This window comes from Phragmites australis, chromosome 23 (genome assembly GCF_958298935.1).
Source record: "Phragmites australis chromosome 23, lpPhrAust1.1, whole genome shotgun sequence".
NCBI classification, from domain to species: domain Eukaryota; kingdom Viridiplantae; phylum Streptophyta; class Magnoliopsida; order Poales; family Poaceae; genus Phragmites; species Phragmites australis.
This window is the reverse complement of record NC_084943.1, coordinates 22,941,600-22,959,440: the sequence shown is the minus strand read 5'-3', so window position 1 is coordinate 22,959,440 and position 17,841 is coordinate 22,941,600. Positions and strand designations below refer to the sequence as shown.

Genomic DNA, 17,841 nt, shown 5'->3' with positions numbered 1-17,841 from the left:
AAATTCATCGGTGGTCCATAAATTTGCGCTGAGTTTTCATCTACATCCACAAACTCTCAAAATACACAGTCAAACACTTAAACCTGTTCTAGTGTGTCATCCAAGTCCAAAATCCCTTTGACCGCTTCAAGCGTCGACATGGCGTGCCGGGTGGAGCTGACGTGGACTGGCCCCACAATGCCATGGCTGGCCTTGCTGGCGTGCATAGGAGCACGCGGCAATGCATCTCACTGCGCGGCAAACGGCGACAAGGTTCGGCTGGCCGAGGACACCATAAGAACCAACACACGACAAAAAACCCATATAAGCAAAGCTCGGTCAGCGGCGAGTGCAGGGAGACGGTGGACCTCGACAAGGGGGGAGACTGCGCCGGCATCGCGCCAAGGTGGATCCAACACGTGCGAGAGAGAAAGGAGGATTCGGGGAAGCTCATCACCACATGTCTTATTCGCCAGGAGGAGCTCGGATGCGGCGGCTCGACGGCGGGGTGGCAGGGATACACACCGGTGCCGAGGAAGAAAGGGGCAGCACACTTGATTTGGTCAGAGGCGACAGGATCTGCGTGGGAGTTGGTTCGGGAAGCTCAATTGTTCTTCTCCGTGCTCCTCAAGGGTCGGCTGTGGGGGGAGGGGGATCGAGCTCGGTGGTGTGGGATTTGGTGGTGGCGCAATAGCTCGTCGACCTCATAGGCGCCACTGAGCTCTGACCTCGTAGCGTGGCAGCTACCCTCCTTAGGACACTGCGGTGATGAGTCGTACACACTCCACCCCGTGGCAACTCCGGCTCCGCCGCTGCCACCACTTGCTCGAGCGAGCGCTGCCACTGAGCAACACCAACTCCCCGCCGTGCCACGCCCGACCGTCCTTCATTGCCATTGCCACCTATGAGGTGAGAGGAGCCATGCCAGAAGCTTGTCCACCACCTCCTTGAGCCGAAGCCCAACCAAAGCTCCCACGCGCGGTCCTCCTTCCCCTTTCTCGCCGGTCGCCACCGCGTGCTCGTCGATCTCTACGACAAACTCTGGGCCACAAGCCGCCTCTGCCCGACCTGACCCCACGGTGAGCTTCGCCGCGGTCCAATGAAGCTCGTCACCCCCTTCCCTTCCCCGCTCTCTCTCTGCAGCATGCTACCGCCGCCCACCATAGTCGTCATCGGCCATGCTTGCTGCCGTGAATGCTACCGCGGACGCCTCAAATGCAACCGCCACAATGCGCTGAAGCTTGTGGTACCTCGCTGCCGTGCATGGTCGCTGCCGCTGAAGTACTGGCGAGTCTTCGCAAGAAAGGAAAAGAAATGGAAAAACCCTACCGGCGAGAGCATCTCAGAAGGATTGCAGGACGAGCAGAATGTGTTGCAGAGCATATACACATTTCTATGCCGATGTTTATCGCTTTACTGTGCTTCTGAATTAATTTCCGATGTCTGAGGCAATGCAAGTCAAGAAATTGTGCTAGTCCAAAACAGCACCGTCCATTTGGCTACTTGCTCCTTTGGTTACTGAACAGTGAACACTGATCCGACCGAGCAACAGTGGCAGAATCAAAACCATATCTGCCAACCTGTGAGCATAACCAATTTTGGATCAGATCATCAGCTCAACACTGTCGATCATTGCATAAGCATCTTCAAGAGACAGCAGGTTCTCGATCGCCGGCGCGGATGATCGCAGAAGCAAAGGAAAAGAAAAACACCGGCCGGCGCTCCCACGAAGAAGCTGACAGGTACATCCGGATCCCAAACGCAAGCACGACATTTACATCTACACCCAGACAGACCCAGGTGATGAACACTGCTACGTATGCTTGTCCCATCCAAGCAAACGGAGCCAAGAGTACTCGATCGCATATCCTCCTTGCATATTCCTGGCGACGGACACCCCAAACACAACGTGCATTGTTGGGCAATTCTCGTGCGTATATATATCGATCGACGCTTAATCGCAACACACACTGCCCTAAGAGCGCGCTCGCGGCATAATTTGCATGTATGCAATTGCAGTCCATGGCGAACGACACTAGTAAAGTCGTTGTCGGCGATGGCGCGAGCGCCGAGGACGGCGAGGGCAAGCCGGTGGTGCTCATCACCGGCTGCGCCAAGGGCGGCATCGGCTATGAGTACTGCCAGGCCTTCTCCGCCCTTGGCTGCCGCGTCGTCGCCACCGACATCCCCGACCGCGTACCCGACCTCGAGGGCGATGCTTTTGAAACGCTCCCGCTCGACGTCACCTCCGAGGAGAGCGTCGCGGACGCCGTGGCCCGCGTGATGGCCGAGCACGGGCGCATCGACGTGCTGGTCAACAACGCCGGGATGGGGTGCACGGGCCCGCTGGCCGAGCTGCGCGCCGAGGCCGTGCGGCGCGCCATGGACGTGAACTTCCTGGGCCAGGTTCGGATGGTGCGAGCCGTGGCGCCGCACATGGCGGCGCGGCGCTCCGGGCGCGTGGTGAACGTGGGCAGCGTGGTGGGGAACGTGGCCACGCCCTGGGCGGCGCCGTACTGCGCGTCGAAGGCGGCGGTGCACGCGGCGACGGACGCGCTGCGCGTTGAGCTGCGGCCGTTCGGCGTGCACGTGGTGAAGGTGGTGCCGGGGGCGGTGAGGTCGGGGCTCGGGCGCGCAAACACGGCGCACCTGGCAGGGCAGGAGTGGCGGCTGTACCGGGACTTCACGGCGGCGATCGAGGAGCGGGCGCGGGCGTCGCAATCAGGGAGGGCGACGGACGCGAGCGCGTTCGCGAGGCACGTGGCGCGGCGGGTGCTGAGCGCGCGGCCGCCGCGGGAGATCGTGTACGGGAACATGACGCTGCTGTTCGCCGCGCTGGCCGCGTCGCCCATCTGGGTGCGCGACGCCTTCTTCACCAAGCGATTCGGACTCGACAAGAAGATAGATACGCCAGCGGGAGTGGGACCAAAAAAATAGTTCAAATATATACTGAGCAAACAAGGGAGTTAATTTGCACGAGATGAAATGCTCCGGAATTTCTTTTACTGTTTATTTCCAATGCACAATGAAACTATGAACGATGTACTCCTCTATGGAGAAGCCCTGACCCTGAGAGATAAGTACTCTAAATGTGGCGATCGACCATGCAGTGCAAAGCTGAAGCTGAAGCGTTTGAGAGCGATTTGCAGGAAAGAATAATTCAGCAGCAGAAGGTGTTTCAAAATATGGGAGCAGATCGATGGCGACGTTGAACGGCTCCATAGTTTTACACCGTCTGAATGTCAGCTCGCGCGCTGCCTTTTTTTTCTTTTCCCGCCGTGCCGACATGCGATAGATGCCGTGGCCATGAGACGTCGTCTATCATACTTAGTAGGGATTGGGCATTGCCGAAATCTATGAATTTATTTACGAATGATCGATCCGTATGTCTGTATGTATCTCCGAATTTCTAGTAGTACCTGGATGGCTATTGCACGTGTGACGTGTCCACTGGTTTTGATTTCTCGATCCCCGTTGAATGCAAACGTCACGAGCGAAGGAATCGATAATTCATACTACTAAAATGGTCACTGTCAAGGTCGGCTTGGTCGGTGTGACACGCATTGCCCCTGATGTCCATGGATGATTAGGTACATCTGCCCAGGGAAGGCAAAGAAGCCTTCAACTGCTACTTTATTTCATCATCACTCGTTTAATTCCCTTAATTCCTTTGCCAGCAGGATAGTACAGTAAGTTGGCAAATGATGTCTATCACGAAAATCGTCTCCTGTTGTGCTACATTTATAGTAAAGTATTATGCGGGAATTACTTTTATCCACTAATAAAATTGATTATCATTATGATTCTCTTCGTAATATTGCTACAGATAATTAATTCTAAATAATACGGTATCATCCACTCTAGTATTCAGTACTCGTTGTTCTCCTCTTCCTCTGAAATTACAAGTACTCGTCGTTCTCCCCTTTCTTTGAAATTACATGATCACATTATAAATTTCATATATACAAATATCTATTTTATTATACTATATTATTTTACTCCTTCCAATTACTATATTTTAAATCGAAATATGTGTACAGTTCCTAGTTGAGGACGGTGGCTAGATTAGATAGATGTGTGCGGATTGGCAACTTAATTAGCCACACTTGAAACACGCTGTAATCAATTCCATGGGCTTTGCTTTTGCGGGCGGGTCCCACAGGCCAACCAGCGCCCACCACCGCCATCAAATCTCTCTCTACTAGGAAAAACCACTCACGCTCTCCAATCTCCGTGAATCCCTCGCCATTGCTGCACTCCTCTTGAGGTGGGTTGCTTCGCTCGCCTGCTTCCCCTCCCCGGCTCGCGCTCCAGATTGATTGCTCCCTTGCTCTTCTTCTTCTACTACTTCTGATTTCTGATTTCTGGACGCTTAATGATGCAGGGTTTTGCTTGCGGAATCGGGGCGCCCTTCGGCTTTGAGGTAACTGGTTTCTTATGCTTAGTCTTCTCCTTTGGTTTGGGAGATTCACTTGGTTCGCCGAATCTGTGCCCTCCCGTGGATTCGACTGGAGTAGCAGACCTTTCCTTGCGACGCTGGTTGTGCCGTGTTTGTTCGCGGATTGTCTAAGTTCGCAACTTTATTTTTCACTGCACTTCGACGGAGGCAGGCTGCGGTTTCTGTATTTTGAGAAGTCGGGTTTTTTAAGGTTCTATGTTTGGTATTGGGTGGAAGCAATCATTTTTTTTATTGCGTGCGAGTCCACTGTTATTGATGCTCGCACGCAAGCTGATTCCCATTTTTTTCTTGAAAAAAAGAAGCAAGCTTGTTCCAACGATGGATTCGAATTGAATAAATCACTTAAGTAAAATAGCGGTCTTGGTCTCTTGGGTTCATCCAGTGAACGATGTTGACGGTTCTCTCGCATCATCCTTGATACCACAACAAATCATAATACAAACAAGCCTAATTTGGGTACATGATGAGCTTGATGTAACTGGTGAACTTATCCAGTGCAAATCTGCTCCCGATGAGGATCTGTTTCTGTTCCCCAAACAAGAGACTGGCAGTGATTATGTTATGCAGTTTGTTCGATTAATCTAGGTAGCTTTCTAGTGCTTACATGTGTGGACTAAATGTGCCGTAGTAATCACTTCCTGCAGGCACGGAGGGTACCAAGGATGATGTTTGTGCTCGTGTTTAGATGACATAAAGTGTGTTGTGCACGCGACACACTGGATAGGAAGCGATGAAAATCAGGGCACTTCTGACCTCTGCGGGCATCAACATTGGCCTCTGCGTGCTTTTTCTGTCGCTCTACTCTGTTCTGAGAAAGCAACCAGCAAATGTCAGGGTTTACTTTGGGCGGAGGATTGCTGAGGAGCATGATCGGCTCCGAGAGGCTTTTATTTTGGAGAGGTTTGTTCCATCTACTGGCTGGATAGTGAAAGCCCTGCAGTGTACCGAGGAAGAGATCTTGGCTGCTGCTGGGTTGGATGCTGTTGTTTTCAATAGAATTCTAGTATTCAGGTACACAGAACTTTATTTTGACCTCCATATGTTCTTTGTACTGAAATCTGCATACTAGCACATTTTTTTAACCTCAACAACTAAACTGGCAGACTAATACATTTATTGTTTTTCAACAGCATACGCATCTTCTCCCTTGCTGCCCTTCTATGTGTTTTCGGAATTCTTCCACTGAATTATTTTGGACAGGATATACAACATGTTCGAATTCCTTCAGAATCATTGGATAGATTTACAATCGGGAATGTGGCAGTGAGATCAAGATGGTAAGATGAGCAAAGTCTTTTCATTTATTATGAAGTGGTTTCGCCAATGGCTGGAATGTTGTATTTATGTGTTACATGCTGTGTTAATCATTAGTATTTTTGTAGTATTTTCTGCCTTCGGCTCTAATCTGGGTTGATTAATCTACCGTGCATATTCACTTCTTAGAACTTGAGAAATGAGCATAATATAGTAGAACAAAACACGTGTTTCCATGTTCAGTTTATATGGTGGTTTCCTTGTTGCAGGCTCTGGGTCCATTGTGTAGCCCTGTACATAATTTCTGGAGTAGCTTGCATCCTTCTGTACATTGTAAGTTATAGGCCCATATGAATTGCTGGAATGTTCTATTTCCTCATAGTCTGGAACATATTTGATGTTTTTTCTCTCTCTCTCTCTCCCTATTTCAGGAGTACAAGCACATTGCCAGGTTGAGGCTCCTTCATCTTACACGTGCAACACCAAATCCAAGCCATTTTACTATACTTGTTCGTGGAATACCAAAGGCAACTAAACAACCGTGCAGTAATGTTGTTACTGAGTTCTTCACAAAGTATCATGCATCAAGTTACCTATTCCATCAAGTTGTTTACAAGGTTGGGAAAGTTCAGAAGATAATGGTAAGCAATACTTAAATACATTGTTCATACTAAAATTACCGAATATTTCTCCTTCCCTAATGTAGAACATTTAACTATTTTTTGGGGGAAATGCAACAATGCTGGACCTGTAGATTTGATTTTGTCACAGATGAATAATTACTAGGGCAGATAATGTAAATCCCATTCATGGTATTGCTTATTGTCATATTCCTTCTGACGTGTTTTCTTTTGTCCTTTTACATGAATGGGTGAACTAATTTCCAATTCATTGAGTTGACTGTATTTATCTTTGTTATGCATATGTATATTTCACTTTCTGCGTTTGGTGTAACTTTATTCATTAACTCTGATAGACTGGTGCAAAGAAGGCATATAAGAAGTTCAAACATTTCAAGGACAACACGGTCGATCAGGGATGCAGAGCGATTACCTACAGATGTTGTCTTTGTGGAGCCTCTTCTAATTCTTTCAAGTTGTTGACCACTGAATGTGAGCAGAAGAGGGGGAAAGCTGACAACGATTCCAACTTGGACTTACAGGATGAGGTTAAGCTTGTATGCATTTGTTATATATTTTTATAATTTATCAATAACTCAGATTAGATTAGTGACACTATTGTGGAATTATATGCAGGAATGCACAGCTGCTTTTGTATTTTTCAAAACTCGATATGCCGCACTCGTCGCATCAGAAATACTTGAAACATCTAACCCTATGCAATGGGTTACTAATCTAGCTCCAGAACCAGATGATGTGTATTGGTCCAATCTTTGGCTTCCCTATAAGCAGCTTTGGATTCGTCGTATAGCTACACTCCTAGGTTCTATTGTTTTTATGTTCTTATTTCTGATACCGGTGACATTTATACAAGGACTATCACAGCTAGAGCAGCTGCAGCAGAAGCTTCCTTTCCTAAATGGAATATTGAAGAAGTAAGTACCTTGGGAAGCTTACCTCTTGATAGTACAAAGGTCATCATGATATTTACTGACTTATAGGCTGTAGTATCCATCATATCTCATGTAGATTTGAAATAATATGGCCAAATGTGACGACGTTATTGAGCAGGGGAAGTCCCCCACCCTCACATGGTTGCATAAAATATGTATTCTCAACTTAGTTTATTTAAATGCCTAGAGCAACATATTTTGATGTATTTTGTGATCTTGTGTCATTAAGTTGCTATTCAGCATAGCAAAATGGGCTTTTTGTTTGTTTCCATGCCGCACCTATTGACTATTCTTCATGTGCAGAAATTACATAAGCCAGCTAGTGACTGGATATCTTCCCAGTGTCATACTGCAAATTTTTCTGTACACCGTTGCACCAATTATGATGCTATTTTCTACATTGGAGGGACCTACATCTCACAGTGAGAGGAAGAAGAGTGCCTGCTGTAAAGTGCTGTACTTCACAGTTTGGAACGTGTTCTTTGTTAATGTCTTATCTGGTACTGTCATAAGCCAATTGAATATGTTGTCAAGCCCGAAGGACATCCCTGTCCAGCTTGCTAGAGCTATACCTGGGCAGGTAAATCACATCTAAATTCTTTTTTGTCTTCATGTTGTAGAAAGAACAAAATTTATGTACGAAAAGTTTCTTGCATGTAGAAAGATTCGATATTTGTCTAGAACTTTTAACATTTTGCTTCTTTTTTCTGTATATTTAATTTCATTTCAGGCTACCTTCTTCATCACCTATGTCCTGACTTCAGGATGGGCCAGTTTATCTTCTGAAGTTATGCAACTCTTTGGTCTGATATGGAACTTTATAAGGAAATATATTCTGAGAATGAGAGAAGATACAGAATTCGTTCCCTCATTTCCCTATCACACAGAAGTACCAAAAGTTATGTTGTTTGGACTATTGGGATTCACATGCTCAGTACTGGCACCTCTGATCTTACCTTTTCTGTTGGTGTACTTTTTCCTTGGTTATGTGGTATACCGCAATCAGGTGAGAAGCTGGAGATTGTATTCTGCTTGGAGCCCATTTACGTAAATTTATCCATGAATATGAATGTTTTCATCTTTTGTGTTGAGATTATAGGTGAACATGTTGTCTATCTTGCAGCTTATACTGTTTTATGCTGTTAAAATTCGAAAAATGAAGTGCATATGCTTATCAATAAATATTTGGTAAAATAATGTTTATTATATTATTAAGATTCAACACTATTCCTTCCACATGCTAATGTTCTTCTATTTGTGTTCTTTTCAGTTGCTCAATGTTTACCGCACAAGGTATGACACAGGTGGTTTGTATTGGCCAATTGCACACAACACAGTCATATTCTCTCTTGTGCTCACCCAGATCATCTGCCTCGGTGTATTTGGCCTTAAAGAATCACCAGTAGCTGCGGGCTTTACCATACCTCTTATCATCCTTACTTTTCTATTCAATCAGTACTGCAGAAACCGGCTTCTCCCATTATTCAGGACTTTTCCAGCACAGGTAATAGTTCCTTAATATCCTGCAGAGATATACCTAGGTGTCTTGGAAAATAATCGACGTCTTGAGTTTATCATGATGGTGAGTTGCTCTTTGGAGATACTGAATTACTGATTGCTGCATTCTGATTATACAGGATTTAATTGACATGGACAGGGAGGATGAACGGTCAGGAAGAATATATGAAATTCACCACTTACTTCATTCTGCTTATTGCCAGTTCCCTGACACTGAAGATGTACCATTGGAAAAAATTCAGACTGACGGTAGGGATGAGGAGCAAGGTTCTAGCTCGGGTGAGTCGAATGACAAAGGAACCTGTGAGAATCCCAGAAGGGATCTATCTCACCCAACATTGAAGGGACTCCCTGTTAGCCGTCTGCAGCATGCTGTGAGATCGATTACTTTCCTTATCAGATTACAGAAAAGAGGTTTATCAGAACAGAAAAGTGGATAATTAATTAACCGCTAACCTCTTCACCTGTCCGCTCATGTAAATATACAGCGACATACATAATACAACATTCACTGAGAAAAATGGGTTTGTGTAGAAATCTGAGAGAGCATCGTCACAGAGTGCTGAGGTGCAATTTTGGTGTTTTTATTTGTTTGATGTATGAGTTAGTGGCTCTGCAATTTTGGTGAATATTTGTTTTTGTCTCGGTGGTGTTTCCTTCCTCTTTGTTTAGTTGAAATTGCAGTCTTTTCACTGTTTCTCCCTTGAAATGGAATAATCATCCTGTTGCTGCCAGTGCATAGGACAAGGGCCTGTGCCATTCTGGGGAATTTGCCAAGACACTTTTTGCTGTCTCCCTCAAAGCATGCTTTTAAGAGATTGAATTTGTAGCACAATATTTGCAAAATGGATTTATGCATGCTGTATGGTTGGTGTTTTTGTTGCTATGGCCTTCTCTTCCACATGCTGCCGTCCGATTTTTCTTGGGCAGCTAGCTCCCCCTGTACTCGAACTGAGGTGCTGTGCGTCTGAACTCTGAAGAACACCAGCACGTTCCGAATGGGTAGCTCTACTGTTGTAGCCATGAAAATCTACTCCGGTTTGTTGACTTCCAAACTTGACAGAGCGGCCGGACAAATCGCTGATGTCAGTGATGACATATTTCCTCTGTGACATGTGTTTCACTTCCTGAAGTTCCAAGGGGCTACCAAAGTCACTGATGGCAACCCTTCATGATCTTGCAAGTTCTGACATATGTCTCTGACATTATTTATAATCATGAGCAAATTGCAGGCTTGTAAGTTAAGCTAGTGAAGCGGACACGAGACTCTCTTCTTGCGAACCTGATGAGTGTGACTTGGGGGGGGAGGCTACTGAACGCAAAGTTTGATGGATTCGAAGGACATTGAACACCTAGATATATACTGTATGGGGGCTAATCTTTTCCACACTTTCTATTGCTCGGACGATTGAAATCGATGAGCATTTGGGGGCTCGGTGCTTCCCGGGCTCGAAGGGATGTCTAGGGCTGGCGGTGGTGGCGGCAGGGACGCCGCGGGCCACGGAGGTCCTCCGGAGTTGGGTGGCGTCGGGGTGGGAGAGGCACGGCGATTGCCCGGCGGGGCGGCAAGCAGCGATCCGGCGCTAGGGACACTGTCGAACACGAGAGGAGGGCGGCGGAGCAATCAAGCTTCTGCAGTGCGTCGGCCGGGAGGAAGCCAGAGGAAGAAGACGAAGGTTGGAAGAAGAAGGTACGACGCCCATCAGATCTTGATCGTACGGTGGAAAACTGTCGACCGAAGCTAATGCCATCTTCATGTGATTGAAATATAGCATCACCCGATCTTTTCATGATCGAAGCAACAGTGAATCGTCATGTACTTCTTTCTTGTCACTCATCGCAAATGTAGAGCCGGAACAACCACGGAACAGAATGAGTGATTAGTTAAGCTAGTAGCTTGCTGGATAATGCACAGGACATATGAACAAAACCAAGTGGAGACCAAAGTAGCATATATGTGTACATCCCATTTTCTTCATCCCATTTTCTTTATCTTTCTTTTTGAATGGATGATCCATGCACGCACGGTTATTTATTCACATCACCAGTATGGGAGCCCAAAATGCAGCCATTGCTCAATTTCGCCTAGTTGACAATGATGCCAACCCAGGGCCTCCGTGTCCGCGGTGCTCTGGGACAGATGAGAGTGCTCGCCACCGCTCGTGCCGATGGACCGGAAGATCTCGTCAAGCTCTGTCGCCGGCGCCGTTTCGTACGAGTAGCTCGTGGCAGCAGACTCGCCGGTAGAGAAAGCACCATGGTTCACGACGGCTTTCGTGCTGGCGATCACCACGCCTTTGCCGCCTCCGCAGTGCATATCATCGCCACCGACGTACCCGGCAGCACTGTCTGGCTGGCCGCCGGTCCAAGGCGGCAGAGGTGGCACTAGCGGCGCCGCATCAACATTTACACCATTTGCAGCTTGACCGTGGTATTGACGGCCGTGCGGTTGCTTGCCGCCGAAGAGCTTCTTCTTGAGGCGCGTGTTCCAGTAGTTCTTGACGCCGTTGTCGGTCCTCCCCGGCAGGTGCGCGGCGATGAGGGACCACCTGCTGCCGACGGCGGCGTAGAGCGCGCAGATGACGTGGTCCTCCTCCGGGGAGAAGCCGCCGTGACTGAGGCCCGGGCGGAGGTAGTTGAGCCACCGCAGGCGGCAGCTCTTGCCACACCGCCGCAGGCCGGCCTTCCGCGGCAGCTTCATCCAGCTTCCGCCGGCGCCACCGTGCTGCTCGATGTAGGACTGGAGCCGCGCGTCCTCCTCCGCCGACCACGGCCCGCGCTTCACCGTCGCCTTGTCGCAGCACGGCGATCGCCCCATTGCCGCGCGCTCGCGTGCAGGTAGCTCTAGCTAGCAAACTGAAAGGGAGCTGCGAGGGTGGCGATGGATATATAGGCTAGACAGTGGATACGCACGTTCGTACGTACGTCGTGCTCTTCAGTCTTCTTGAGGTTGGACGTACAGCGGCATCGCTTCATGTATATATGCCGACTAATCATGCATGCAGCTTCGTAGCTGACTGATCATACTGTACTGAATAAATAAGGCTAATGCTATTCTTCGGTGGCTGAAATTATCGTTTGCTTCAGTCGACAACTCTTAACCGTCGGATGTAAAATTGACGGTCTATCTAATTTTTCTGTTCATTTTTAACTTCATGCTAGAGCGATATCTCTAAGCTCTTCCTTCTCTTCCCCCCTCCAACCTCCTTCGATCATCTCCAGAGACATTCCACCGTCACCATCCCTCTCTCGCTAATATTTTATTTTCATGCTCCCTTATCGCTCACTACCGACCCGACCGTCGTCCCTATCACTCTCTAAATTCAGCGTTTAATCCAACCACACTTAAAAATTTCTTTCTTAATCCGACTATTATTTATTCACACTCTAGTGAAATATTAGAAACATGGATAAATAATGCTAAGTAAAACCCGGGGCACACAGATTTGAGTCGTAGGTTCCTCGTCGATCGAAGGCACTGCTTAGGTGTTACTAGTCAACTGGCCGGCTAGAATTCGAACATATCCAATCTTCCCTGATTGATTCCGTGGCCATCATCAACTGTGCTGTGCGTGCCTTGAGCTGAAGAAAAATGAGCAGATGCCATAATCTGTTGCTGCGATTGACCCCGTGCAGACTGATTTGTTGTTTTGACTAAAATGATTAAGCACTGAAACATCATTTCACGGTGACTTTTCGATGCATGCACACGCTACTATAGTAGTATATATCTCTATCAGTTTATACGGAAGTACTCAAGTGTTAAGAAAAAGGACCAGCATGTCTCTTTACAAAAGTACTACTTGGGGAAGACCGGGGGAGTGAGAAACTTGGAGAAGATTCCAGACGTCTCATTTCCGGCATTGGACTCTGCAGGCCATGAACAGAAAATCAACTGTATCAGGGGATTCTGTTTCATGGACTCAGCAGGGCCATGAACAGGAAATCAACTGTACCAGGGATACTGTTTTCACATGTGTGTTAGAGCTCTTTAATCTCGTGATTCTACATTGAAAGTGATTTTATGGTGAAAATAAATTTTATGATGAAAGTGATTCTGTTTGTGAAATTGTTTGGTATGTTAGTATTAAAAGTAATTTCTAAGAGAAGATTATGTTGAAATTGAGAGGAATCAGTCGGAAATCGGTGAAAGCTAGATTTTTCAGCTCTCACATCGCTATACAAAATATGAGAGTGATTCTCTCTGATTCTGGTATAGAATTGATTCACTGGCAGGATGTTTGGCAACACTCGTGTCGATTCTAGCATGTAATAAGCTCCTAAGCACTACCAAACGGTCCCTAAATACATGTTTCCCTCGATCTCGATCAAAAAATAATTCTAGATCAGATTAAAACTGAAACCGGCTATGGTTTACACATTAGGGGCATGTTGGCTTGTGCCCCCATCAACCCTATCAAACTTTGGTCATAAGCAAAATAGGGCATGACTAAAAATTTAATAACGTAGTGGTGTTTGAATTGTAATCATACTAATATTAAAAAAGTTCCTTAATTGTGTTTTACATGTAGGCCTCACATGACAATAACTTTTTTAGCGTCTAAATATATTTAATATAGATGCCTAACCAAACAACTGCTAAATGCATTGGAATTATTAATTTTTTGGTAGGGCTAGCACTGGCTCAAAACCAAACATGCCTGGTCAATCGATTAGCTAGCCGCCATAACGAAAAATAGAAAACCGGCTATAGTTTTGACTGCAAGCAAGCAGCAATCCAGCTGGGGACTGAAATTTGATTTGACGCGAACCTGACTGACGTGATCATGCAGTAGTCTAACTAGTATAAGCAAATCACATCAGATGGACGAATTCTGCACCTTGAGGTTAGATTCGATCGAGCGACCATTAACAGTGTTACGGCCATCAGCTTTCAAAGTTTTCTTGCGTTAGGCGAGTGAAGAAGCTTGCATTTCAAGGAATGACAATTATAGATAAAGAAGAAGAAGAACCGAAGAAGAGATTATGCACTACTATAGTTATAAGGTCATCTGTAGCAATTTCGGTTTTCAGTATTACAGTACCTCATAAAACACTATAGCACTCGAATTTGCTCTCCAGCAGATACGGTATCCAGCGCTACAGTGTTGAGGAGAGAGAATCGAGTACTCCAAATTTGCTAAAATATTGTAGCAACTGCAATACTGTTTATAGAGGTTGACTGTGGATCCGGAGGGAGGAGAAAAGTAATAGAAGGTAGAAAATATGGTAGCTGCTGGAGATAGAAAAAATAAAGAGTACTGTAATAATGTAAGAGGATGTTGTAATAGTGTTATAGGAGATAAATTAGTAGAGTATCTGCTAAAGATGATCTAAACGTTGCAACCCGAGTGGTAGAGCCTCCTATCTAGGAGGCCACCCACACCCGAGACTCAACCTGAGTGCTCACCGTGGGTATGACCAGCTAGCATTTGTTATCTCTAAAGCTGACCAACTGGCGTGACTAATAAGTCGGCACATGATCTAGGTATAGTATGGTTAGCGGGGTTGTGTCTAGGTCGATAACTCGTCACGGCCTGCCCAGCTATGCCTCACCCCGCCCCGCCGCCTTGCTCCGTCGCTCGGCTGACCCGCCGCCACGCCGTTGCTCCTTCACGTCGCCACCACGCCTGCCGCCTGGTACGGCATGACATGCCGCATCCGTGACGAGTGAAGAAGCTTTTTTTTTCAAGGAATGACAATTATAGATAAAGAAGAAGAATCGAAGAAGAGATTATGCACTACACTAGTTGTAAGCGTTGCAATCCGAGTGGTAGAGCCTCCTATCTAAGGAGGCCACCCACACCCGGGACTCAACCTGAGTGCTCACAGTGATTGTGGCTGCTAGCATTTGTTATTCCTAAAGCTAGCCAACTAGCCGTGCCTAATAAGTCAGCACATGACCTAGGCATAACATATCTAGCGGAATTGTATTTGGATCGACAACTCATCATGGCCCGCTCGGCTATGCCCCACCCTATTTGGCTGCCTAGCCCTACCGTCTTGCTCCATTACTTGGTTGACCCACACCTGCACCGTTGCCCCTCCATGCCGCCCGCATCCGTGCCTGAGCTGGCCCAGCTCGACATGATCTCTCACGGCCTGTGTCTAGGCATGTCCGTACTGAACCGGTCCGTCAGAACTAGTTGACCAGATCTGGTTACCTCTACCTAAAAAAAGAAAGCCTGCGGAACTTCTCCATGTGGTCGAGAAAAAAAACCTGCAAACGGGCAACAGGCTTCTCCACTACAAACAACATGAATGGGTCATATTGTTGTGCAAATGGGGCCCATACAATAGGAGCTAAGTACATATATGTGCCTCATATTTCTTTATGTGGGCCGACCAACACATTTGGGCCCAGAACAAGAAGAACTCTACTTTGTTCCAGCGCGGCGAGAGATTCCATCCGTTGACTTCGCTCACACCTGACGTCAAAAATAGCAAGGTCACCTCGCTGCCACCAATCCATGCATGCGCGCCAAGAATAGCACCCATCGCTCGCTACAAGAACACATCGACCGATGCTAATGCGTAGCGATCGACGAGTGCTCGACAAGATGTGCCGCCACGCCATGGTGAGGATCCACGCCGCCGTGCTCTGCCTCCTGCTGCTCTTCTCCGGCCGCCCCGCCGCGGCGAGCAAAACCTTCGGCAGCGACTCCACCGCGCCCAAGGACGAGTCGTTGACACCGACGCCAGAGTCGCCGTCGGAGTCTGCCCCGGCGATCGGGCAATCCGAGACCCCGGCGGCGTCGGGTGAGGGTTCCTCTTCAACCGACCTAGCGAACGGCACACCGTCCTCGGCTGAGTCTCCAGATGAACCGACGGATGGGCTGAACGAGAAGGCCATCAACGACATTGTGAAAGAGCACAACGTGTTCCGCGCCAAGGAGCACGTACCACCGCTCCAGTAATAACTTTTTAAATTTGAATCCATGCATGCATGTATCCATCGAGGCAACGATATGATGATGGATCGATCTGGAGATGGATCATATATAATATATTGATGAACTGATGGATCAACCAACCATGCAACTATGGAGGTGGAACGCGACGCTGGCCAAGTTCTCGCAGCAGTACGCGGAGCAGCTGAAGGGAGAGTGCAAGATGGTGCACTCGACGTCGCCGTACGGGGAGAACCTCATGCTCGGCACGGGCGCCGTCACGTGGAAGACCACGGTGGACATGTGGAGCGCAGAGAAAGAGAGCTACCACTACGGCTCCAACACCTGCGACCCCGGCAAGATGTGCGGCCACTACACCGCCGTCGTCTGGAAGGGCACCACCGCCGTCGGATGCGGCCGCGTCAAGTGCAACAACGGCGACACCATGATCGTCTGCAGCTACTGGCCGCCAGGGAACTACGACGGCGTCAGGCCCTTCTAAATTCTACCTAATTCATCCGATCCAATTGAAGTATTTTGATTTGAGTACCAATTGCAATATTATTTTTTTCAATTGTAAGGGGATTTTTGAGTATTTATCTAAAGGAAGGAACAAACGAGGATAAGAGAAAATTGCTTCTAATTTGTTTTGTCCAAGTGAGATATATGACATAATATTCTTCCTTTTTCATATGAAAGGGCTTTTTTTTAATTCTATTTATCTCTTCCACTCCATTTAGATCTAAGAAAGAACCTAATACAATGAAATTCCACTAGTATAAAAAAGAGAAATAGATACAAACACAAGGTCTCAAACCTTGTTATAGAATTTTTGCTTCAAAGAAAAGAATATCATATAGAGTCAGCGAATGAAGCGGATTCATTAACAACTCAATATACAGATCCAAAATGAAAAAAAGAAAGCATTGCCTTCTTTCCTATATCTTGTATTTATCGTACTTTTACCATGGGGAGTCTCTTTCTCTTTTAACAAATGTCTGGAACTTTGGATTAAGAATTGGTGGAATACCAGACAATCCGAAACTCTCTTAACAGATATTCAAGAGAAAAGGATTCTAGAAGGATTCAATAGAATTAGAAGAACTTTTTCTCTTGGACGAAATGATAAAAGAGAAACCGAAAACATATGTACAAAAGCCTCCTATAGGAAAACACAAGGAAATAATACAATTGGCCAAAATAGATAATGAGGATCATCTCCATATCATTTTGCATTTCTCGACAAATATAATCTGTTTGTCTATTCTAAGTGGTTCTTTTTTTTCTAGGTAAAGAGAAACTTGTCATTTTGAATTCTTGGGTTCAGAAATTCTTCTATAACTAAATGACTCAATAAAAGCTTTTTTTTATTCTTTTAGTTACTGATTTTTTTTGTTGGATTTCACTCCACCCGTGGTTGGGAACTACTAATTCATTGGGTCTACAACGATCTTGGATGGGCTCCTAAAGAGCTAATTTTCACTATTTTTGTTTATAGTTTTCCTATGATTCTAAACACGTGTTTGAAATTTTAGGTCTTTTTTTATTTAACTTTAAATATGAATATATGTGAGCATGCCAGTATACACATAGTATACGAGAGAAACAGGAGACAAATGTAATAGAAACATTGAGCTTTATTCATTCATTATTGAACTCATAAAGTACAAGTTTCATCGATTACAATTTGCTCCACACACATACGCACACGCTATCTGATTAGAGCTTTCGGCGACTGCTTCGTCCTGGTTCCTGTGGCCTTGTGAAGCCTCTGGTTAATTACGTCCGTCTCCCCAGCAACCTCCAATTAAGCTGCACTGGCGATCGTCGTATTCATGTCGTCTTTGAGTCTGCAAAGCTGTAGTCACAAGCAACGTAAACAAAGCAAAGTTATCACTTTAGGAATAAAGCAGGGAAGACGGGATAGCAGTTTAGCATGAGCTTTATGGACTGTTTATGTATCCCGGATCATCATCGGCTAAAGAGCCTCAGAATAGTGTGTAATTGAGGCGAGCTAGGAGCACGACACGACCCATAGCTACAACCGGTGCGGCAACACAGCCGCGACCAGAAGCCCAACGCTGTGCTTAGCTCACTAAACCCCCTTGGGCCTCGGACTCATCCTCATCGGCTGTCTCCGAAGGCAACAAGGCAACGAGCCACAAAGG

The 17,841-nt window shown here is 46.6% G+C and overlaps 4 protein-coding genes across 6 annotated transcripts; 3 read left to right on the top strand and 1 right to left on the bottom strand.

The window, feature by feature from the left end:
* The first annotated feature begins 1,957 nt into the window (after positions 1–1,957).
* Positions 1,958–3,366, top strand: LOC133906440 (short-chain dehydrogenase ptmH-like). Its single transcript, XM_062348349.1, has one exon. It carries the CDS (start codon positions 1,987–1,989, stop codon positions 2,914–2,916), a length of 930 nt encoding a protein of 309 aa, XP_062204333.1. The 5' UTR covers positions 1,958–1,986; the 3' UTR covers positions 2,917–3,366.
* Positions 3,367–4,094: 728 nt separating this feature from the next.
* On the top strand, positions 4,095–9,562 carry LOC133906590 (CSC1-like protein RXW8). Of its 3 annotated transcripts, none has more exons than XM_062348533.1 (12): positions 4,095–4,246; positions 4,364–4,402; positions 5,083–5,449; positions 5,569–5,715; positions 5,962–6,025; positions 6,124–6,333; positions 6,669–6,860; positions 6,949–7,247; positions 7,569–7,845; positions 7,996–8,271; positions 8,536–8,769; positions 8,923–9,057. In XM_062348533.1, the coding sequence occupies exons 3-12, from the start codon at positions 5,169–5,171 to the stop codon at positions 8,929–8,931; spliced, it is 1,989 nt and encodes a 662-aa protein (XP_062204517.1). In that variant the 5' UTR covers positions 4,095–4,246; positions 4,364–4,402; positions 5,083–5,168; the 3' UTR covers positions 8,932–9,057. The 3 variants fall into 3 exon arrangements, with proteins under 3 accessions (XP_062204517.1, XP_062204514.1, XP_062204515.1); XM_062348530.1 differs by having other exon boundaries at positions 4,096–4,246; positions 8,903–9,562; XM_062348531.1 differs by having other exon boundaries at positions 4,096–4,246; positions 5,067–5,449; positions 8,903–9,562.
* Positions 9,563–10,765: 1,203 nt separating this feature from the next.
* On the bottom strand, positions 10,766–11,739 carry LOC133906591 (transcription repressor MYB6-like). Its single transcript, XM_062348534.1, has one exon. It carries the CDS (start codon positions 11,599–11,601, stop codon positions 10,825–10,827), a length of 777 nt encoding a protein of 258 aa, XP_062204518.1. The 5' UTR covers positions 11,602–11,739; the 3' UTR covers positions 10,766–10,824.
* A 3,360-nt stretch (positions 11,740–15,099) lies between these two features.
* On the top strand, positions 15,100–16,175 carry LOC133906589 (pathogenesis-related protein PR-1 type-like). Its single transcript, XM_062348529.1, has 2 exons — positions 15,100–15,696; positions 15,833–16,175. Exons 1-2 carry the CDS (start codon positions 15,308–15,310, stop codon positions 16,173–16,175), a joined length of 732 nt encoding a protein of 243 aa, XP_062204513.1. The 5' UTR covers positions 15,100–15,307.
* The last annotated feature ends 1,666 nt before the right edge of the window (positions 16,176–17,841 follow it).